The 25,020-nt window shown below is 37.6% G+C and overlaps 1 protein-coding gene across 3 annotated transcripts in view; it reads right to left on the bottom strand.

The window, feature by feature from the left end:
- LOC123764354 (methanethiol oxidase) overlaps positions 1–25,020 on the bottom strand; it is a 47,069-nt gene that overhangs the window by 6,029 nt on the left and 16,020 nt on the right. Inside the window, exons 1-7 of one of the 3 annotated variants that reach the window (XM_045752024.2) lie at positions 24,867–24,995; positions 13,443–13,588; positions 10,153–10,335; positions 5,680–5,839; positions 4,778–4,912; positions 2,775–2,940; positions 1,175–1,269 (exon numbers count right to left, since the gene is read on the bottom strand). In XM_045752024.2, the coding sequence (XP_045607980.2) occupies positions 1,175–1,269; positions 2,775–2,940; positions 4,778–4,912; positions 5,680–5,839; positions 10,153–10,335; positions 13,443–13,588; positions 24,867–24,879 (898 nt within the window). In that variant the 5' untranslated portion in view covers positions 24,880–24,995. Of the gene's footprint in view, positions 1–1,174; positions 1,270–2,774; positions 2,941–4,777; positions 4,913–5,679; positions 5,840–10,152; positions 10,336–13,442; positions 13,589–15,069; positions 15,281–24,866; positions 24,996–25,020 lie in introns of those variants that run through there. The other 2 variants (XM_069316036.1, XM_069316035.1) reach the window with 2 other exon arrangements.

The raw sequence follows: 25,020 nt of genomic DNA, 5'->3' as shown, positions 1-25,020 counted from the left end.
GCCAGGTTTTGGCTCTGATCCCAAGTAGGCCAAACTGAACTCCAGTGTCTGATATGACCTGTTTGCATGGAGCAACCTCAGTGAGATAGCTTCAAGGAACGACTGGGACTCATCCAGAAAGAGGTGTTCCAGTGTATTCAGTGCTGAATGTTTTAAGTTGAAAATGTCTAAAATGTAGTTTCGAAGTGAGTTTCCCATACTTGAGATAAATTTGAAGCCAATGGTACTGTTAAAGACATTACAATATAATGATCTAGAAGACCACAGCCATCAATCAGTCCTATCATTAACTGTGGTGTAACAAAGATTTGGATACTCGCCAAAAAAATGCACAAGGCAATGTCCTTGTGAGACAAGAATCAGCAAGGCATGCATTTATTGAATTGTAATATGTAAAGAGGTGGAAATGTTATGCACTAAATGTACATGCCTTGAATGGAAATGGTCCTCATCATCGAAGTTAATTTTTATGAGTTTCAGATTCTGACAAAAGTAGCAGACAATGCACAGTTTAACAAGACTGACAAGTCTGATGGCGCTATGTTCAAATTAAATAGCACAATCAGTTGTGACAACTACACATGTTTGTCTACTGATAAGACACATTCACACGGAGAAGACTAAATATACTAGGGCTCATATTATGGTGTGGTTTGTCATCCAAGATATTCAAAAACATCAGCAGTGCCTGGAAACCAATGGGGAATGGCTGACAGCTGAGTGGACAGCACTTTGGATTCGTAATCCTCAGGTTCCGGATTCGATCCCCGGTGGCGGCGGAAACAAATGGGCAGTTTCTTTCACCCTGATGCCCCCTGTTACCTAGCAGTACCTGGGAGTTAGACAGCTGCTATGGGCTGCTTCCTGGGGGTGTGTAACAAAAAGGAGGCCTGGTTGAGGACCGGGCCGCAGGGACACCAAGCCCCAAAATCATCTCAAGATATCCTCAAGATTACAATTCAAACATTTGAAATGATGTGCTATATTTCAAATCATTTGATCTGTGTAACTAAATTATTAGATTAGGACTGACTAAACTGACAAAATTTATCTACTATCAAAGTGTGCATACATTTTTTAAGACACTGATGTATATTCACTGGCTAAATAATTGTTAAAGTTAAAAAGCATATATGTGAATGATGTTGTGGAAACTGTTGTCTGTATGGCTTACCAGGCATCTCTGGTAGCATCCAACCCTCTACCTTCTTGGGTGGAACACTGATCACATTGTGAGCTGCATAAGTCCCATCTTCTTTTTGGTAAAATCTTTGAAGGGAAAACAAATATATAAATCAAAATTAATTTTCAATGATAAAAATTCAGAATGACCGGTTTTATAATAATACTTTGTATTTTTGTAATTATATTATCAGATTTCAGTCATTACTTAGTACAATATTTGTATATTCAATAAAACTATCAAGTATGCACAGCATTTTAGGCATAATTTAAGATCATGAGTGTATTCTTCAAGGATTGTAGATCCTGTCATAGCAATGCTCTACAACAAATCACTTGAGTTTTGAGCTTTTCCAGATATTAAGATGACTAGAATAATTCCACTCCAAAAGTGGTGAAATCGACAATTTTAAATGAAAACCCATCTTGCCAATCTCGTCCAAAATATAAAGATAATATACAAACAGCTCTATTCCTTCCTAGATAAACACAATATACTTGGTTCTTGCCAATAATTAATACTAATTTATATGCTTGAACTGATACATTCAGCTCTTGACAAAATTGAGTGCCCCATAGATTTAGTTCTTGACCTACACTTAACCACAATAACCTCCTCCTCAAACTACAACACTGTGGAGTCACTCCCTTAGATACTTGCAATCTTACCTCAGGGACAGGCACCAGTATGTCTCTGTGAACGATATTAATTCTCCCATTCTGCCAATGAACATTTTAAGCTAATTCTATTTTCTGATGACACAAACTTCTTTTTCTCTCATGCCTGTCTCTCAAAGGAAGCCAGTCGGCCGAGCGGACAGCACGCTGGACTTGTGATCCTGTGGTCCTGGGTTCGATCCCAGGCGCCGGTGAAAAACAATGGGCAGAGTTTCTTTCACCCTATGCCCCTGTTACCTAGCAGTAAAATAGGTACCTGGGTGTTAGTCAGCTGTCACGGGCTGCTTCCTGGGGGTGGAGGCCTGGTCGAGGACCGGGCCACGGGGACACTAAAAAGCCCCGAAATCATCTCAAGATAACCTCAAGAAGATGCTAACCCACTTATTCTAAATGACACAGCGAATACTGATATAAAAAAATAGAAGTCCATTTGTGGCTGACTGCTAACAAATTTACCCTTAACATTTTACATATTGTTTGGTAAGAAGTCTAGTAATAAAATTAACCTAAAAATTAATAACACACAAATTAAAAGCAGAGTACAGTAAATGGGAAATTCCTTCGAGTTTACATTGACATCAAGCTGAATTTCCATTGCTATATAGAAAATATAAGAAAAACATTTCTGAAGTAGTAGGCATTCTCTCCAACATCAGATACTATATACCAAGCCCTGCGTTGGTCCAAGTAACTTTATTACTGTATTTGCTCATCTACAGTATCTGTATCTTGCCTATGTTATTTGTGCCTGGGGCATATAAAACACTAAATTACCTTTGACCCCTAATTACTTAACATAAATCAGCAATAAGAACAATAACAAACTCCAGTCCAAGACAGCACTGTGCACCCTTACTGAAATATACATACTGTACATCCATACACACACATACACACACACACATATACATTACCTAAACACATTAGCATATAGGGCACAACCAACGAAACCCTGAGTAGCAAGAGGATTGTGCAGAAAACGAATCTCAAGAGGCATGACGCCCTTCATGCCCAAGTCAATGCGCTGCATAAGGCGATGCTCAGACCACGAGTACACATTAAGGTGAGTCCCATATTTTCCTGAAAGATATTAAAGTACATAAAAATATTGTTGAAAACTTAAATGCTTAATTTTAATATTATGGGTAATTGTTCCATTGCAATTCAGCAACTGAGAGGGTAGACAATGCCGTCATTTTATATCAGCCAAAATGTAAAAATTTAATGTAAGCATGTAATTTACAAGTTGATTATTCTTGTAACTGTGAAAATTACAGTACAGTATTGAGATGTTGTAATAGAAAGCTTAATTACCAGTACCTGCAACTTCCTAACCCAATTACTACAGGAGCTCTAAACAGCTTACAATCAAATTGTAATATGCTTGTTACTGAAGGCAGACAGATATACAATACAGTATAGGCAGTTCTGCTCTTACAAATGGGTTACAATCTGAAAATGTGTTTGCAACAATAAATGAGATTTCCTATAGGCGCAATGTTTTAAATGGGGGATGCATTACTGGACCACTACAAATCATCATAAAAACAAATAATTTGGGGACATATAGTATATTTTATATTTACTGTACCTGAATTTTGTATTATTTATCTTATAGTAAATGATGGAGTTGTCTTGCTTGTCAAAATTGGCTGCTTTTGAGCAGGGAAGAGATCTAGTTGCTGGACGAGGCAGCTGCACAAGTTGGTGATGTGCGAGCAGTGGGTAGTGATGTGCCGGTGGGGGAGATTGGCTGATCATTTTCAGAGAGATTGGCAGCATTTGATGTGGGAGATGATGGATGGGTGTCATCATCAGTGTCACTAGCTGCTGTAGAAGTTGAAGGGTTTAGATCTGACTTTTTCTTGAAGATTGTCGAGGAGGTGATTGCTGGGCTAGAGGTTTTTTTTTTGAGGAAATATGTCTCAAGGTACTTTGCATAACTACAATATCTTCTTTTCCATGTAAATTTGCTTATACTGTGCAAGACATTTAATACACATTTTGAGATGTTTTGATGTCTGTCAATATTGTTATCTTGTTCTTCAAATATTGTCAAGAAATCCTCCATCAGCTTAAATGCATCTGCCATTTTACTGACTGAATTGTTATGTGTGGGTTACCTTGCAATGATTTCAGGGATTAGCATCCCCACGGCCCGGTCCTCGACCAGGCCTCCGCGGCAGGTTGTCTCGGCCACTAACTGCTTCGGAACAGCTTTATCTTCAATCGTTGCTGCATACAACTCCACAAGGTAAGCTACTCTTGGTGAGAGTCCAACAACTTGTTCAACATCTTCCTCATCCACCTCAATGTTTAGAGCCTTTCTAATGTCAACAATATTTTCAGTCAGCTCCTTCAATTGTTTCTCAAAACCATGAAAATATTATTCAAAAACTGAGAACAAACTTTTTTCAAACACATATTGTCTCTATCTTCATCCCATGCTTTTTCCCATGTTCCTAACTGACTTGTAAATGTCATAGTCTCGGTAGAACTCCTCGAGTGAAATGCCTGTGCTGTCTGTTGCATGAACTGCCTGGCAAAAGGCTCTATTAGTGCAATACATCTTGAAGGATCTTATCACTTCCTGATCTTTCAAGGAGAGGACACAAAAGTTAAGTAGCACAAGGTTGTGTTTGGTGGCAAAAATATGATCTCAAAGTTTTTATTTAAATTTTCAAGGTAGACAGGGTGTCCAGGTGCACTGTCTAACATGAGTAAAACTTTAAATTTAATCTTCTTTTTAGCACAATATAATTTGTGCAATACAATAACTTTTATTACTAACAAGTTTAGATACACAGCAATATGTTGCTACCCAGTCCTATATGAGTAATTATAGAGTATTGACCAAGAGTTTGCTATAAATCATGTATATCAACATACCAACAAATCACACGTTTATCTAACTTACCTGACTCGACATCCTTTGGGTCAAACCCTTTTAAAAAGGCTGTGGGACAACCCCACTCACTTGCGATGAGAACATCATGAGTGGGCTGGTACCAGTAGTCATATCCAAAGTCAGAGTTCATCACTGTCCATGGGCCTGGGGATTTAACAGCAATTTTAAATAGAATACTGTCTTATCACATGCTCTCAAATCATTACTGTATACAGTACATCATATTGATTGCAAAAATATGCATAATCATTGGGTGCTGTCATTTTCATTTTCAATAATTTTAAATCATTTTCTTATGGATCAAAGCAATACATAAAAAGATGACTTACTAAAATTGCAGATATGCCTGAAACTCATGATTACAGTAGTAGCTTTATACAAAATATAAATACTAACCATGTAAACATTTTAAGCAGACCTTCAAATATCTTTTTTTAAATAAATTATTATTATTTTTATTATAAATTAATTTTGTTGGGGACAATCAGCTCATGTATATTGTAACGTGCTATGTGTGCTAGTGGCTGTACAAGAATGTAAGAACTCTAGTATGTATGTATATGTATGTATGTGGATAGAGAGATAGAATATATATATATTCTATTATATATATATATATATATAAAATGTGCACTAGGCTCATATCAAGGCCCCCCCCCATACTACCAACCTACATGGTCATACTACTAACCTTCCCCAGGATGCAACCTTACAACAGTTGACTAGCACCCGAGTATCTCTTTACTGCTAAGGAAACAGAGGCATTAGGTGACATGTGGAAATGTGGCCCTGCCTGGAATTTGAATCCAGGATTTCTGAATATGAGATGAGAACAAACCCAACAGCACTTTGAAGATTATTACTGTACAAAAGTACAGTACTAAAGAATTCACATGCAAATAAATACTAACCTGTATGTTCAAAGGTGATGGAATCAAAGGTAATAAAAGATCCTTTAGCTTTGCCATGTGCATCTCCCAGTGTGGATATCATGACCTTTCCATTGGGTAGGCAGTGGGTGGTGTGGGGGTGGCTCACGCCTTGACACTTCAGCACCTCGGGTTCTATCACCTAACATAGGACAAAACCATGCAGTCAATTTCTTACCTAAAGCCTTCTAGCAATGAATTTTTGCTAGCAAAAATATAGGTTCAGAAAATATATTTCAATTAAAATTTCTAAGACTAATTTATATGTTATGCAAGGTTAGTTTAGTTTATTATGCACCCTAGAACTGTCATGAGCTGTAGTGGAAAAGGTTATAGAGGTACATAATGGGCTCAGGAACTGAACCACAAAATTCATTTAGCTAAGCAAGTTACAAGCTTGATAAACTTGCTTCAAAATACTGTATACAGGTATTGTATTCCTGTATTGTATTTGTATTCCTGTATTCCTGTATATGTATTATTGTATTCCTTACAATACTGTATACTTCATACTGTATACAGGTACAGTATATCAATAGCCTTTTATAGCAGATATCGGACCTGGGAAATAAACCCTATGTATTGTGAACACATGAAATCTCTTACCAACCAAAACAGCAAATGCTAAATGTACCAATTATAAGTTGTGATGGACCACCAGAAATTTAACGTTTATATTATTGAATTTGGACAAACCAGAAACTTTTTTTAACCACAACATAATATATATATATATATATATATATATATATATATATATATATATATATATATATATATATATATATATATATATATATATATATATATAATATATATATATATATATATATATATATATATATATATATATATATATATATATATATATATATATATGTCGTACCTAGTAGCCAGAACGCACTTCTCGGCCTATTATGCAGGGCCCGATTTGCCTAATAAGCCAAGTTTTCATGAATTATTTGTTTTTCGACTACCTAACCTACCTAACCTGACCTAACCTAACTTTTTCTGCTACCTAACCGAACCTAACCTATAAAGATAGGTTAGGTTAGGTTAGGTAGGGATGGTTAGGTTCGGTCATATATCTACATTAATTTTAACTCTAATAAAAAAAAATTAACCTCATACATAATGAAATGGGTAGCTTTATCATTTCATAAGAAAAAAATTAGAGAAAATATATTAATTCAGGAAAACTTGGCTTATTAGGCAAATCGGGCCTTGCATAGTAGGCTGAGAAGTGCGTTCTGGCTATTAGGTACGACATATATATATATATATATATATATATATATATATATATATATATATATATTTATATATATATATTTATATATATGTCGTACCTAGTAGCCAGAACTCACTTTTTGGCCTACTATTCAAGGCCCGATTTGCCTAATAAGCCAAGTTTTCCTGAATTAATATATTTTTTCTAATTTTTTTCTAATGAAATGATAAAGCTACCCATTTCATTATGTATGAGGTCAATTTTTTTTATTGTAGTTAAAATTAACGTAGATATATGACCGAACCTAACCAACCCTACCTAACCTAACCTAACCTATCTTTATAGGTTAGGTTGGGTTAGGTTGCCGAAAAAGGTAGGTTAGGTTAGGTTAGGTAGGTTAGGTAGTCTAAAAAACATTAATTCATGAAAACTTGGCTTATTAGGCAAATCGGGCCTTGCATAGTAGGCTGAGAAGTGCGTTCTGGCTATTAGGTACGACATATATATATATATATATATATATATATATATATATATATATATATATATATATATATATATATATATATATATATATATATATATATATATATATGTCGTACCTAGTAGCCAGAACGCACTTCTCAGCCTATTATGCAAGGCCCGATTTGCCTAATAAGCCAAGTTTTCCTGAATTAATATATTTTCTCTAATTTTTTTCTTATGAAATGATAAAGCTACCCATTTCATTATGTATGAGGTCAATTTTTTTTTATTGGAGTTAAAATTAACGTAGATATATGACCGAACCTAACCAACCCTACCTAACCTAACCTAACCTATCTTTATAGGTTAGGTTAGGTTAGGTAGCCGAAAACGTTAGGTTAAGTTAGGTTAGGTAGGTTAGGTAGTCGAAAAACAATTAATTCATTAAAACTTGGCTTATTAGGCAAATTGGGCCTTGCATAGTAGGCTGAGAAGTGAGTTCTGGCTACTAGGTACGACATATATATATATATATATATATATATATATATATATATATATATATATATATATATATATATATATATATATATATATATATATATATATATATATATATATATATATATATATATATATATATATATATATATATATATATATATATATATATATATATATATATATATATATATATATATATATATATATATATATATATATATATATATATATATATATATATATATATATATATATATATATATATATATATATATATATATATATATATATATATATATATATATATATATATATATATATATATATATATATATATATATATATATATATATATATATATATATATATATATATATATATATATATATATATGTCGTACCTAGTAGCCAGAACTCACTTCTCAGCCTACTATTCAAGGCCCGATTTGCCTAATAAGCCAAGTTTTCATGAATTAATGTTTTTTCGTCTACCTAACCTACCTAACCTAACCTAACCTAACTTTTTTTGGCTACCTAACCTAACCTTACCTATAAATATAGGTTAGGTTAGGTTAGGTAGGGTTGGTTAGGTTCGGTCATATATCTACGTTAATTTTAACTCCAATAAAAAAAAATTGACCTCATACATAGAGAAAAGGGTTGCTTTATCATTTCATAAGAAAAAAATTATAGTAAATATATTAATTCAGGAAAACTTGGCTTATTAGGCAAATCGGGCCTTGAATAGTAGGCTGAGAAGTGAGTTCTGGCTACTAGGTACGACATATATATATATATATATATATGTCGTACCTAATAGCCAGAACGCACTTCTCAGCCTACTATTCAAGGCCCGATTTGCCTAATAAGCCAAGTTTTCATGAATTAATGTTTTTTCGTCTACCTAACCTACCTAACCTAACCTAACCTAGCTTTTTTTGGCTACCTAACCTAACTTTACCTATAAATATAGGTTAGGTTAGGTTAGGTAGGGTTGGTTAGGTTCGGTCATATATCTACGTTAATTTTAACTCCAATAAAAAAAAATTGACCTCATACATAGAGAAAAGGGTTGCTTTATCATTTCATAAGAAAAAAATTATAGTAAATATATTAATTCAGGAAAACTTGGCTTATTAGGCAAATCGGGCCTTGAATAGTAGGCTGAGAAGTGAGTTCTGGCTACTAGGTACGACATATATATATATATATATATATATATATATATATATATATATATATATATATATATATATATATATATATATATATATATATATATATATATATATATATATATATATATATATATATATATATATATATATATATATATATATATATATATATATATATATATATATATATATATATATATATATATATATATATATATATATATATATATATATATATATATATATATATATATATATATATATATATATATATATATATATATATATATATATATATATATATATATATATATATATATATATATATATATATATATATATATATATATATATATATATATATATATATATATATATATATATATATATATATATATATATATATATATATATATATATATATATATATATATATATATATATATATATATATATATATATATATATATATATATATATATATATATATATATATATATATATATATATATATATATATATATATATATATATATATATATATATATATATATATATATATATATATATATATATATATATGTATGTTATACTAGACCTAGAAATATTTAGGTTTGCCTTTGAACTACAGTATTTTTTCTAGACTATAAAATTAATAATACAAAAAATGGTTTACTGGCACTCCATCACCAAATATTGGTACTTTCGACCAAATAGTTACTATAAGTACAGTACTGTACCATCATTTCAGTATGAGGGGGATGGGTTGTGGCATTCATGTATTGTACTGTATATTCAAGTAAAATATGAACAAATAAAGGATATCAACTGAACCATTTTTAATGTACAGCTGGTGTACCAAACCATTTTGAAAGATTAAAATGGCAGTAATCAGAGTTGGGTTTCATTTACTGTTCAATTAAAAAATGGTCAAGTGAAAAGATACAAGAAGCTTGATGGAGATGTACAAAATATAGTTGTACAATAAATTCTTCATATTAAAGCCAAAGCAAATTCTCTATAGTACATACAATAAAGCTAAATATATACTGTATAATGCAAAAAACATTCATCTAACCTTAAAGATTTTGGGTTGAGCTTCTTCAGAAATATCTATTACATATACTCTTGATGAGCCAAGTGCTGGCAAAACGAGTTTGTTCCGGACTCGTGTAGGATCATCGTAACAGGAAGAACAGGTGTTCCAGCCTGAGTGATGAATTTCATCATCAAGGTAGGGCAAGTACAGTCGATGAATTACCTGCAATAAATATAATTTATTAAACCTCTTAAATTTACAAGTAACAACGGGTCATAGCAATGTTGATAAGAATTTGACATTCTTGTAAATGCCAAATATATAATATACACATCACTGAAATCAAGTATTTTAAACTATAGTAATTGAAGAATAAACCATAAAATAAAAATTGCCAGTAATTTGTAAGTTCAGTTGAAGAACATGTAGACATGTTGAGTGGGTGACAAAAGTAAATGTATTAATCAGCTATAGACCAGTAGTCGAATCACACTTTTTTTTTTTTATAACTAGACAGAGAAGCACAGAAGAATATGATGATAATCCATAATTTATATTTTCTATATAAATTACAGAATGGCAAGAACTAATTTATGAAATGAAGTTGCAAAACTAGAGACTATCCAAGAATAAGAACTCTGCAAAGATGCACACTTGTGACCAACCTCAACCCAGATGCCTCACAGATAGACTGCCTCTGTCTATCTGGAGCATGACAGCTGAGTGGACAGCACTTCAGATTCGTAGTCCTGAGGTTCCGGGTTTGATCCCCGATAGAGGCAGAAACAAATGGGCAGTTTCTTTCACCCTGATGCCCCTGTTACCTAGCAGTAAATAGGTACCTGGGAGTTAGACAGCAGCTACAGGCTGCTTCCTGGGGCTGTGTAACAAAAAAGGAGGCCTGGTCGAGGACGCTAAGCCCTGAAATCATCTCAAGATAACTTCAGAAGATAACCTACAGCTTGGCCATATGGACTAGTGTTCCCTATAGTACAGACCAAATTATCACAAATATACTGTATACTGTTGATCACCACTGATGTGTGTTTACAGTCCTGTCGGGGTATCTTATAGAGTACTAGATGAGGTACCCGCAGTGTCTGGATCTCTGTCTTTTATCTTTGCCTGTGTCCCTCCCATTCTGGAAAGTTGTATGAGGCTAACTGCAAACATCTAGCCTTCAGCCTCAAACATACAGACATTCTTCTTTTATAGATATAGATACTGTAGAACTGTTCTGTGTATGCAATTGAATCACACATACAGTACTGCAGTATCATGTATTTACATGAATTTACCCAAGGGTCACTAGCTAGTGGCTTCGACGAGGGGCACGAAGCCGGTAGCTTGTCAAAGGTTCCCCCATTTGTCCTGATGATTTTATCTATTTGGATCTTAAATTGTAGGAAGTTTTGTTCCTTACGGCTTCCGCAGGTACGCACATCCATGATTTTATAACCTTATCAATAGCTATGTTTTCTGTCCTATGTTGTGGCTTGTTGAGCTTGAATCCACTACACTTTGTTCACATTTCATCTGACCTTTAATAGCAGTGGTCTGGATCAATATCCTCCAAGTTGTTCAATATTTTAAAAGTTTCAATGATATCAGCCCTGTAATATCTGGTTTGCAGTTTTGTTAGTCCTGTGGCCCTCACCTGTTCCTGGTATGGGAGCTGAATTAATTCAGTAATGATTCTTGTTACCCGGTGTTGAACTTTTTCTAATGTAGATGTCTTTCTGCAGAGAAGATCTCCATGCTTGGATACAATAATCCAAGTGGGGCACACTAGAGATTTATACAGCTGTATAACTACAGTACAGTACCTTCTTTTTTCTTGAATTTAAAGTTACTTCTGACTATTCCTAAGCTTTGTTTTTGTATGCAGCTCCCACTTGTGCAATTTTCACTTTAGATTCTGATTCCAGTGTATTTTTCTTCAGCAATCTGCTGCAATATTATTGATTTGATAGTTGTGATGTGCACTACTATGCCCCACATGCAGTCTTGCATTTTTCAACATTAAAAAGCATCTTGCAATTTTTTTTATCATTTGTAGAGCTTGTGTAGATTTCTTTGTAAGGCCTGAATATCATTTTCATTATTTACTTTTCCATAAATCTTAGTGTCATCTGCAAATTTGATGATGTGGTTTGTAATATTCTCATCTTTGTCACTGATATAAATGACAAAAAGGGTTGGCCCCAAAAATGGACCCTTGCAGCACCCCACTCCCATATTTCACCAGATTCAATTTTGTTTAGGATGACCCTTTGGTTTCTTTGTTTTAATCATTGTTTTATCCATTCTAGTACAGTATGTATTTATTCCATGTGCTTGTACTGAAATTTCCTTACCAGTCTTTGTATGGTACCTTATTAAAAGCTTCAGCAAAGTCCATATAAACTACATTTACTGAAAGTCCTTTGAATAACTGATTACCATTTGCAAAAATGTGATCAGGTTTGTAAGGCAGAATTTATTTTTATCAAAACCATGTTGCAAGAAGTAGTGGAAAAGGTTCCAGCATTTCTTGGTACACTGTAACAACTTTCCTAATTTCTTATTTAAATTGTGTCTTTTGTCAAATGCTTTTCCCTAATTAGTTTGAATTAGAAATTCTGAAATTTTGTAATACAGTAATTCCCTTTCTTGAATGTATGCTAGCTTTCTTTAACTCCATTTAATTGTATAATGGTCTTCATCATCACAAGATATTCAAAGACCAGGACACTTTGGTCACTTGCCCTTAGCGAGCTCTATAGTACCTTAGTCTCTTAATAGAACCTTTGTCTGCAAAGTAAATAAATTCCTTTCAAAAATTGTTTCTTGAAGCTTCTGAGATTAATTTTTGTCAATTGCATGTTACACATTTCAATAGGTCATTTTGATGTTTGTGATTAATTAAAGTAGAATAAGAATTCACAGCACACTGTATTTTATATTTTAATAATAATAATAACCTATATATTTTAAACAAAATAAAAAGGTTACTACTACAAATACAATAGAAAAGTTACTATGTATTACAAATAAAATTGAAAGGTTACTACTGCAGAGCCTTAGACAAGCTTTCTTGTACTTGCATTCAGTAAGAATAGATGACAAACAACTTGTAGCCTTACACCAGCTGCTCACAGTTGGAGTACGAGGTGTACAATAAAAAGACAGTTAAATTTTCTTGAATTTACCCAAGACCCACTATCTCTTTAGTGGCCTCGACTAGGACAGCATATGGGTCCCCCATTTGCCCTGATAATTTTACCTATTTGGATATAAGAAGTACATGATAGTAATCCTTACACATTATTAACAAATGCCAAACAAACCTTGGAGAATTTTGGTGATTGTGGGTCAACATCAATTGTGGCCAGGTAGTCTGGTTTTCCAGAGTTGGTTTTGATGCAGGGTACCCACAGTAGTTTCTCTCTAGGGCCCTCCTTCATAGCTGCGAGGGGGCTCGAGTACCCTGGCCCTAGAACAAAATAATACACTGAAAATGCAGCTCATTTATGTTACCATGTGATGCCAAAGAACTCAAAAAACTCTATAGACATTTACTATTCTGACCTAAGTAATGTCTGGTGATGACAATAACATGATGACTAATTTTAATCATACTACAAGGCATGATGAACCTTGGGTAAATTCAGGTAGTTATATGTTCCGAACATTGTTTGCAACATTACAGAGGTTACATGGTGTACAAGGGGGACATGACCAGGTCTCTCTTTCCTAATGTACCCTCTCATCTTTCGTTCCCTATGCAGACGAGGAGTCACAATAACATGGCTGAAATATGTTGACCAAACCACACACTAGAAAGTGACGGGACGACAACGTTTCGGTCCATCTTGGACCATTCTCAAGACGATTGGGATGAGGGAAGGTTGTTGCCGTTTTAGACTCGGCTACTGGAAACAAAAAGTTCGAAGTAGCACGAACTATGGTGAGCCCGTAGTGGACTTACCTAGCACAGTTGCGGGGCTCTAACTGGATGAATGAAGGAGTAAAGTGATGAGGGAAGGTGGTTGTTGTTGTTGTTTTAGATTTAGCTACTCAGAATGAAATGTCCATGTAGCACGGGCTATGGTGAGCCCGTAATTGAGTTCGGTTATTCGAGATAACCTTGTTACTCTGATATTTAGGTCAAAGTTTTAAATGGAGGTGGGGTTTCCTCCTTTTTCCCCGTTTCTTTTTCGCTTCTGTTTTAGTCGTGTTAACATTATCTTGGTGGCGGATGTAGGTGCAGAATGTTCACTAGCGAGTCCCATTCTTTAATGGGTTTTCTAATCAATGTAGGTTGTGGAATGTGCATCTAATGCAGTTGCTGTCTTTGGATTAATGTTTAGTTTGATGTGCAGGGCTTCAGTAGCTTCACATTCCAGTAAGAGGGAAGATGATTGATTGATAAAGATTAATTAAGCCACCCAAGAGGTGGCACGGGCATGAATAGCCCATAAATGAGGGAACATTGATGATTGATAAAGATTAAGCCACCCAAGAGGTGGCACAGGCATGAATAGCCCATAAAAAGGGGGAAGGTGGTGGTTGTTGTTTTAGATTTAGCTACTCGGAACGAAGTGTCCATGTAGCACGGGCTATGGTGAGCCCGTAAAAGAGGGAAGGAGGCAAAGAACAAAAAATAGGCAAGAGAGGTGAGAAGCAAATCTTAAAGGAAGAAAAAGCAAGACAAAAGGTAAGAGAGGTAAGGTGTAATAAAGGGGATAGTAAAATGAATAAGAACATAAGTAGAAAGGTAACTGCAGAAGGCCTATTGACCCATACGAGCCAGCTCCTATTTATAACCACCCAATAAGAAGGGGAAAAGTAATAGCAATAAGGGGGATAGTAATAGGAATAAGTAAGGGATCGTAAGAGAAAACAAGGGAAAGAAAAAGATCTTTCCCTATCCCCCCCTCTCCATCTATACCATTCTCCCTCACCTCACCTCACCTCCTTCTTTTCTCTTCTCCCATCTCCACCTGTGCCCGGGGTCTCTTTCGCACTATCACTTTCATCTCTCTCCTTCCTGTGGCGTTTTGTGTTGCTGTGGATGGCTTTGGTTGTGGAATTGACATAATGTCATTGCTTGGTTACTGACTTTTTTTACTTATAATGGCAATACACGACTAGCAGCGTTCCGAGCGTGGCGGGCTCTGATAGTTAGCTCGCTGGCTCGCTCGGAACGCGCACGCTCTCTGTTTACATACTAGCTAAGGTATGAAACGAGCCGCATACAAACGGATGGCGCCGTTTATGAACATAGTTTATGAACACAGCTCTCCTTTTCTTAAGAAAAAAAAGAAAAAATACCGAATGTCCACCATTCTCCTTCCTTCCTTCCTCTCAAATATCCCCCCCCCTTCTTTCCCTTTCTCTCTTCCTATCTCTGTGTTCTCTCTGTTTTCCTCTATCTCTGCAGGCCTATCTCCGTTTCAACTTAACTTGTGTCAGGGATAGACAGCATGAGTATATTTATAAATACATTATCGAGGTCTCCCCAAGGTCGAAATTGTAACCTTCCCCCAAGGTGCAACCCCACAACAAGCTGACTAACTTTCGGGTACCTATTGGCTGATCAGGAGACATTAGGTGATAGGAAACGTGCCCAATCATTTCTGTCCTGCCCGGGGTTCGAACCCGGGAATGTCTGTTATGGGTTGAGAATGAACCCAACTGTACTGTGTGTTTCTGACTGATCAACTTGGACTCTCGAATAATACATCGCTTTTTGACGTATAAATCACCTAAAAGGGCAAAAACTGATGCACTAAAAACAATAGCGTCTCGTCTCGCAAAATTGACGTGATGTCCCGTTTTCTACTTGTGGGTCCTTGGTTAGGTTCGGCCAATTTAGTACATCAGTTTAGTGATGTTGTGAATGCTCGAAAGGACGGGCTGTCTATGTCAGTCTGTCTTTGACTGTCTTTTTGTTGCCTATATCTCTGTCTCATGTGAAAATAATATAGTCTTCCTTTGGCATGTGGGATAAGCATAGCAGTGTGAAATGTTTAAAAAAATATAATAGTCTCCCTTTGCCTTCGAGTCATATGCCAGGCCATTTACCATTTAATCGCACAGTAGAATCTAGTCTCGGGCATATAAGTCACTTAGCATTTGAATTCGAAAAACTTACAAGAGAAATGGAAACTTTTACATCCTTTATTATACGTGTCCTTATTCAGAATTACTCTGCACTAAGTTTTCTGCCTCAGGAGAAATTCAGCTGGCATCTTGGAGAAAATGGCGCCGGAAACGTGTTTTGTCAAATGTGCATGACTAAAGCTGCCGCCCAGTTGGGTGGGTGTGGAGCAAGACTAGTAACTGTGTGACTCACCATACATGTAAAGTGCTTGTACTTTGTGAGCCTCTAGTTGAATCGCTTGTGATATAAAACAATTATCGATGTGTATATGTATTTGTGTAAATGATCGTATATATATATGTACATGGATATGTAACAATAACGTTTAATTTAAACAATAACGTTGGTATGTTAAGGTCTCACACCCTTGCCCATTATGTTCTTGATTGTCCGTTGATTAATGTATATAAGAACATAAGAACAAAGGTAACTGCAGAAGGCCTATTGGCCCATACGAGGCAGCTCCTATTCTATAACCACCCAATCCCACTCATATACTTGTCCAACCCGTGCTTGAAACAATCGAGGGACCCCACCTCCACAATGTTACAATATAGAAACACTGAGATAAGGACTGTTCCTGAACAAATAGCCTGGATGTGTCACAACGGAAAGATTGATGATATTCTTGAGAGATATAAGAATTTTGCACCAAGACTGTAATATTTTGTTGAATTATCTGCATGTCTCTTGCAAATTGTCTATACACTATACCTAGGTCATAAAAGTATTTGTGTGTACGTCTGATACCATACTACTTGTGAAGGAGGAAATGTATATATTTATCTCTCAGAATGTTTGGTAATATGTTTAATGTTTGTGATGTGTGTGTATGTATGCATTAACACGATGTACTGAACGGGGTGAGAATAGCTTGAGGTACCTCATCCCTTTGTGTGTATTTTACCTCAATAAACTTATTTCAATTTCAATGTAACAATACCAGCTGTATAACTAACTTCAAAAGATTGAAATTGAAATAAGTTTATTGTCACTTGCATAGCTAAATGAACTATGGGGGTCAGTTCCTGAACCGATTATGTGCCTATGTAAACCCTTTCCACCACCTCCCACGAGATGGGTATGAGGTGCATAATAAAGAAAGAAAGCTGAACAAAATCCTGTCAGTTTATCATATAATCATCATATATATTATCATATTTATTACTCATATTGAGTGTTGATTCATCACACCATAATATCAAGCAACAAATCTTTGCAGACACCGTAACGAGGCGGACGGTAGTTAAGAGCGTTGTTTAGGTGCTATTTGCGACAGTTGGCGGGAAGTGAGCCGACCAATGAGAGCCGCCGGCTCTCCATGACCGCGGGAACGCTATCCCTAATCATCAGGGACAGTAAGTCTCAGCTCACAGTCCAATTGAGCAGTTTACTCCCGCCAGAGGTTGACCTCGTCACCACACCTGCAAGAGTTGCGTGTTCCCCGTCACGCTGAAAGATATCATGGTCCTAGCCGAATGTTTCAGTAGATATAGATGTGAAGGATATCTTCCACTGTGTTACAAGTAAGTGACGAGAACATTTGGTGTAAAAATGACGTGATACAAGATTGGATTCATGAACTTAAAAATCCAATAGATGAATAAACTGGATGGGCGGAGAAATATATGGATGTATAAATATAGGAGATACAGATCCGGGCAACGCCGGGTACCTCTCCTAGAGAGTGAGTGTGTGAGAGTAAGAGAGCGGGAGCCAGAGCGGGAGAGTGTGAGAGAGTGTGAGAGAGTGTGAGAGAGTGTGAGAGAGTGTGTGAGAGAGTGTGTGAGAGAGTGTGTGAGAGAGTGTGTGAGAGAGTGTGTGAGAGAGTGTGTGAGAGAGTGTGTGAGAGAGTGTGTGAGAGAGTGTGTGAGAGAGTGTGTGAGAGAGTGTGTGAGAGAGTGTGTGAGAGAGTGTGTGAGAGAGTGTGTGAGAGAGTGTGAGAGAGTGTGAGAGAGTGTGAGAGAGTGTGTGAGAGTGTGTGAGAGTGTGTGAGAGTGTGTGAGAGTGTGTGAGAGTGTGTGAGAGTGTGTGAGAGTGTGTGAGAGTGTGTGAGAGTGTGTGGGAGAGTGTGAGCGAGAGAGTGTATATATATATTTGCAATTTGGTACAATGAGTTGGCAAGATTACATAAGATTAGTATTTTTACACTCATACAAAGCCACTAACACGCATCTTGAAGTTATCTTGACATGATTTCGGGGCTTAGCGTCCCCGCGGCCCGGTCCCCGACCAGCCCTCCTTTTTGTTACCCCCCCCCCCCCAGGAGGCAGCCCGTAGCAGCTGTCTAACTCCCAATACCTATTTACTGCTGGGAAGCAGGGGCATCAGGATGAAAGGAACTCTGCCCATTTGTTTTCGCCTCTACCAGGGATCGAACCCGGAACCTCAGGACTACGAATCCGAAGCGCTGTCCACCCAGCTGTCAGGACCTATAAATCTCTACCTCTCCTCCTGTTTAGATAGTAATTTGTATACTATGTGGGCCATGGTACATATATTGACGTAATTGACTATTAGAAAGCATAATTTGGTACTATTCACTTTATAAAGTCCGGAAAAATATATAAATAAAAACCAAACAAATATTCCTAGGCCTAATTTAGTACATATCTGGCCAATATTAGGCCTCAGCGTGTGTTAGGCCTAGCTTATCTAGGTGTTATTAGCAACAAATGCAAAAACCTTCTCTGGTTTGCCCAAATTCAACACCACCCAATTTTACTTTATAATTGTCCTAGATCAATATATGTACGCGGGTCCACATCGTGGACCCGCGTAAGTACTACCTAAGTAGTACTTACTGCTACTGTAAGTACTACCTAAGTAGTACTTACTACTACTGTAAGTACTACCTAAACAGAGGAGGAAAGACAGCTGTGGGAGTGTGGTGTCCACAGTTGGAGGATTAGGAAAATTTTCCTTCTTAAATTCCTACGTGAATCCCGACGTAGCCGCCACGAAGATAGTAAGAACAAAAACTTTCCTTGTGTAACTGCTTCGTGAATCTGGCCCCTGGGATGTTTGGGGTTAATTTACTTCAAATTGACAGAGGGAATAGTCTGGGGTACGAGGTCAACACACTGGTGATGACCTCTGGTACGGAGTGAAGTCTGGTGACCTTGATCAGCCCGGGTCACCAGGTCACCAGCATTACAATGGGAACAGCGTGCCAGGGTGCACACTGGTGAGATCTTTTAAGAACAGAATCTGTATTTGACAAATAGTGTTTTCTCGACTCAACTTGTGGGATTTATTATTCTAACCATTTCCTACTGTGCCCCCCAGATTCTGTAGATCAGCCGTTTATAGCTGTTTCCATACCAAATCTCCATGGGTATTTGAATCTTCATCTCATTCTATGGCTTGAAAATCTATGAGCAAAATACATACAATTGTTGACCAGACCACACACTAGAAAGTGAAGGGACGACGACGTTTCGGTCCGTCCTGGACCATTCTCAAGTCGATTGTGAATTTACATACAATCGTTAATGTAAAAAAAGTAAATACAATTCAACGACGTATTACCAATGTATCCAAGAGAGACTGGTACTGTTGTGACCTTGGTAATGGTGCTCGTTGACCAGCTGATATCTGGTGTGGTGGTGCTTATCGCTAGAGGTAAACCAATCCTTTCTCACAGCTGTGCTTATCTTTTTTGTGGCTACTCTTGCTTCCCAACTCTGGGGTCATCAACACCCTTAAAGCTTGTAAGTCATTCTTAAAGAAATTATTGATGTAGGACCCAAGAGAAGACCTCTAGCATGCTTCATCTGTATTGAAGAGATTCTCACGACGTCGTGACTATAGACTTGGTAAATGAAGAAGAAGAAGATGAAGATGAAGCCACCCAAAAGGTGGCTCGGGCATGAATAGCCCGTAAGAGGTGGCCCTTTCGAGCCATTACCAGTATCAAAAGATGATACTGGAGATCTGTGGAGGCGCAACTGCACCCTGCGTGACGGGAGATATGTCTCCCGGACCAAGTGGTGACCAAATGGTGCTTGGTAAATGCTTGCCTCATACAGGAATACCCACAGTGGATTCCTGACTATTGTATTATTATTATTATTCGTGATACGTGGAGTTTGCATGAAGGTTTTTCATCTCTATCACTGCACAAGTGTTAATGTTGAAATATGCGGCACTGACAGTGGCGCATCAGTGTTCATAATTTGCCAGAGGTTGGAAGTTATCGATGTCTTCTGTTTGTGTGAGGATAAAGACAAAAATAAACGTATGAATGGAAATGGACTTAGGATGGCAAAGATGATGAGTTGTGTTGATGGTGGTAGGAAAGTGTGGGTTAAGGGAGCCGGTCGGCCGAGCGGACAGCACCCTAGACTTGTGATCCTGTGGTCCTGGGTTCGATCCCAGGCGTCGGCGAGAAACAATGGGCAGAGTTTCTTTCACCCTATGCCCCTGTTACCTAGCAGTAAATAGGTACCTGGGTGTTAGTCAGCTGTCACGGGCTGCTTCCTGGGGGTGGAGGCCTGGTCGAGGACCAGGCCGCGGGGACACTAAAGCCCAGAAATCATCTCAAGATAACCTCAAGATAGTCAAGAGACTTGAGTTTTTGAGTCGAACTGTTTCGGAGTTAGTCGCAATTCAGATAGGTTAGGATAGATTATGATAGATTAGGGTAGGGGTAAGTTAGAGTACATTAAGTAATATGGAGTTAATGTGTATAAGGTTAGGTTGGGGTAGGTTAGTTGAAGATAGGTTATGTTGTATTGCAGATCTTTACATCTGTGATGTGATTGTTTCGGTCATCTTTGACGTGCGGGTAGTGTAGCGTGTTGAATATTTGGGAGTGGTTGGAGGATGTGTCGTGGGAGTGTGTGGTTTTTCCAGTCAAGTGCCAGGTCGGTGGGAGGTTTGTACAGAGGTTTTCTTGCTCGTAGTTGGGGTTTGTGACAAGTCAGCTTGGGTAGTGACTTGGGTAAGACGTGCTAAGTAGTTATTTAGGAGTATATCTAGCATCAGTTCAAACGATTTGTATACAGCAATGGTTGCTGCTTTAGGTCAGATGACATTGTCTGTAGATGTGGATGTGTTGGGTCAGCCTCGGGGATGGGTTAGCTTACTTGTGTAAAGAATTTAGTTAGGAATCGGTCAAGCATCTTTTCTAGTGCATTTTCATACGAGCGACAAGTGTTTCTATAAGACTGGGACTCGGTTGTAAGTTTTGTGGGAGAATATTGGACTCTGGGGGTGCAGGATTGTCAGTGACAGACGTGTCAGGTTCAAGCAAAGGTTGTGGTAAAGTGTGAGGCAATGGTTGATGACGGACTGTTAGGTTGTTTCAATGCACTACTGTATTGCAGGTTGTTGGTAGGGAGAGCCCTAGTTTTTGCTGCTATGTATGAAGGACATTGAGTGTAATGTCATGATGGTCACCACACTTTGAGCAGGTGAGTATATCCGACGCACAGTCGTGTGTGTGTAATGGGAACCACAGCATTTCCCACACTTGGGTCTGATATGCATTGCTCTTGTTGCATCTTGATAGCTTCTGTGATCCGCCATATGTCAACTGATGAGGGTTGCACACAATTTCAGTGAAAGCAAATATACTAGAGTAAGGAAGGTGGTGAAGGACTGGGAAGGTAATAATTAATTTTGTCGGGGTCAGACATCCTTTGGGTGTATATATATATGCATGTTAGGTTAATATCGAGATCCCAACATAGAACAACCGATCATCGCCTGGATGCAACTTAAGATGATACATATTCTCCCGGGTACATATTTACTTCTAGAAAACGTGCCCAACCACTTGTCTCACCTGAGATTCGAAATTGTGACAAGAACAAACCCATGATGGCGAAGAAAAGGGAAATTATGTAGTTATACTGGTTACAGTATAGAAGTTTAACGTGTAGGGATTTCTTTGTAAGGAATATTACTTTTTCCCGACTGTAATTGCAAGCAATATCACCAATTTGCAAATGACAGACGGCTCGCAAAAAGCTCTAAAGATCCAGCTACTATCAGAACCCTGGCAGTCATTAAATCGAATCCTCAACTGTTAGCCCCTGTTCACCCAGCAGTAATTTTGGGATCTGGTTGTAAACCTACTAGCGGGTCGTGTTCCGGGGAAAACTAACAGCGTATGGCTTAAGATGACCAATGGGAAGGCAAAGCTCTAAGCTTTGCGTAGACACGAGTCTACGCATAGCATCCATCTGTGTTTAAAAAAATCTAACCCAAATATATGCAAGACAGAAGAAAATCTATGCAGCATAGTTTTAGACGTGGCCAAATCCACCGCTCCTGTGGCAGGCAAGTCCACCGCTCCTGTGGCAGGCAAGTCCACCGCTCCTGTGGCAGGCAAGTCCACCGCTCCTGTGGCAGGCAAGTCCACTACGGGCTCACCATAGCCCTTGGTGGACTTGGAACTTCAGATTCAGTTCCGAGTAGCTGATTCTATAACAACAGTAGCATCTATGCAGCACTGTAGGAGCTCTTCACTTAGTTGCTGTGGCAGAGTACTCGATAACTCGCTACAATATAAGCAAATTATTTAAATCAATTGCCATATCTGGCAGGAGAAACTAAAAACAAAAGCATTATGACATACGCTGTCTTCAACAATAAACCTAACCACAAGGGATGTCAGTCTCACATATCTGGGCGAATCCTTTGTGTGCTTCACTCACTCAACCCTCAAGGAAAATTTGAAACACATAATGGGGGACATTGCAAGTGAAGGTCATACGAGAGCCTTTATCACAATGTTTCGCTCGCTGAAAACCTTCACTCAGAACTTTGTTATCTCAGTGATTAACACGAAACGTAATTATAATTCAACATATTTTAGCTTTATGAATTAAGTTTAGATGTCTAGCTTTAACACGTTGAAATAAATATTACAATTAAATGGATACGTAAGTTTAAGCAAGCGTTACCTGCAGGGGGGCTCTTCCATTCCACGTACCATTGTGTGGAGATGAAGTGGGTATACTGGTTGGGCATTATATATACCCTTATAGCTGCCACCATGACACTGCCCGTGTCGAGGATGCTATATGATGTCACACCTTGTGTATAACATTCATATGAAACAACCATTTTTATCTTGTTTCAGTTAGGTTAGGATTTAATAGGATATTATGGGCTGGGCTGGCTTTGGGTTTACTGAAATAGTAGTGATAACGTGACGGTGGAAATTTTCTCGGGTAGTAAACTAAACTTATTTTATACAGCACCGTGAGATTACCTAACATGATTACCTAACAGGATACAGTCCTTGCACCGCTGCTTTTCCTTATTCTCATATCAGATATAGACAAAAATACAAGTCACAGCTTCGTATCATCCTTTGCAGATGACACAAAAATCAGTATGAAAATTACCTCGGCTGAGGACATTGAAAAACTTCAAGCTGATATTAATAAAGTTTTCGACTGGGCATCAGAAAATAACATGATGTTTAACAGTGATAAATTCCAGGTACTCAGGTACGGTAAAAATGAGGACCTTAAACATAATACAGAGTACAAAACACAATCAAATGTACCCATAGTAGGAAAACAGCATGTAAAGGATTTGGGAATAATAATGTCTGACGACCTAACGTTTAAGGAGCATAACCAAGCAAATATTGCGACAGCCAGAAAAATGATAGGATGGATTACGAGAACTTTCAAATCCAGGGATCCCATCACAATGGTTGTACTCTTCAAGTCACTTGTGTTGTCCCGTCTTGAGTACTGTTCAGTACTCACTTCCCCCTTCAGAGCAGGAGAGATTGCTGAAATAGAGGGAATACAGAGAACATATACGGCACGCATAGATGCAATAAAGCACCTAAATTATTGGGATCGTCTCAAAGCCCTTCAAATGTACTCACTAGAAAGAAGACGAGAGAGATATCAAATAATATACACCTGGAAGATACTGGAGGGCCAAGTACCAAATCTACACAGTAAAATAACAACGTACTGGAGTAAACGATATGGAAGAAAATGTAGAATAGAACCAGTGAAGAGCAGAGGTGCCATAGGCACAATCAGAGAACACTGTATAAACATCAGAGGTCCGCGGTTGTTCAACGTCCTCCCAGCAAGCATAAGAAATATTGCCGGAACAACCGTGGACATTTTCAAGAGGAAACTAGATTTATTCCTCCAAGAAGTGCCGGACCAACCGGGCTGTGGTGGGTACGTGGGCCTGCGGGCTGCTCCAAGCAACAGCCTGGTGGACCAAACTCTCACAAGTCAAGCCTGGCCTCGGGCCGGGCTTGGGGAGTAGAAGAACTCCCAGAACCCCATCAACCAGGTATCAGGTAACCAGGATTCTCCTCATTACCTTGTCTAGTGATAGTCATGGTCGAGCTTAGCTTGATAACAGTCGTCAACTGTTGTTGTTTTAGATTCAGATACTCTGAACAAAATGTTCCAAGCAGCACGGGCTATGGTGAGCCCGGATGTTTGAGTCGTGTACTATAGGGGTCAAGCAGTACGTTAAACAGTACTCCAGCAGGCGCTAATTCTACAGTCTACGAACTGTATCCTACAGCTTGATACCTGGCCGCTGCTCGATGAGGTTCTGGGATTACTACTGACACAGTGTAACGCGTTCCTTATCTTGTACTAACCTTTGGTAGCCATTACTTTGACGAATTTGTTCGGTAATGTAAACGGGAATTGAACGAGCAGGGACGCAGTCTTCCTTCCCAGAGCCGCACCAACGGTCGAGTGGTTCCTTACTGACACACCCCCCTCCCTCCTCGTCGTTCTCCACCCCTCCCT

This window comes from Procambarus clarkii, chromosome 82 (assembly GCF_040958095.1).
Source record: "Procambarus clarkii isolate CNS0578487 chromosome 82, FALCON_Pclarkii_2.0, whole genome shotgun sequence".
NCBI classification, from domain to species: Eukaryota; Metazoa; Arthropoda; class Malacostraca; order Decapoda; family Cambaridae; genus Procambarus; species Procambarus clarkii.
The sequence above is the reverse complement of the archived record's forward strand: the minus strand, read 5'-3'. Positions and strand labels throughout refer to the sequence as shown.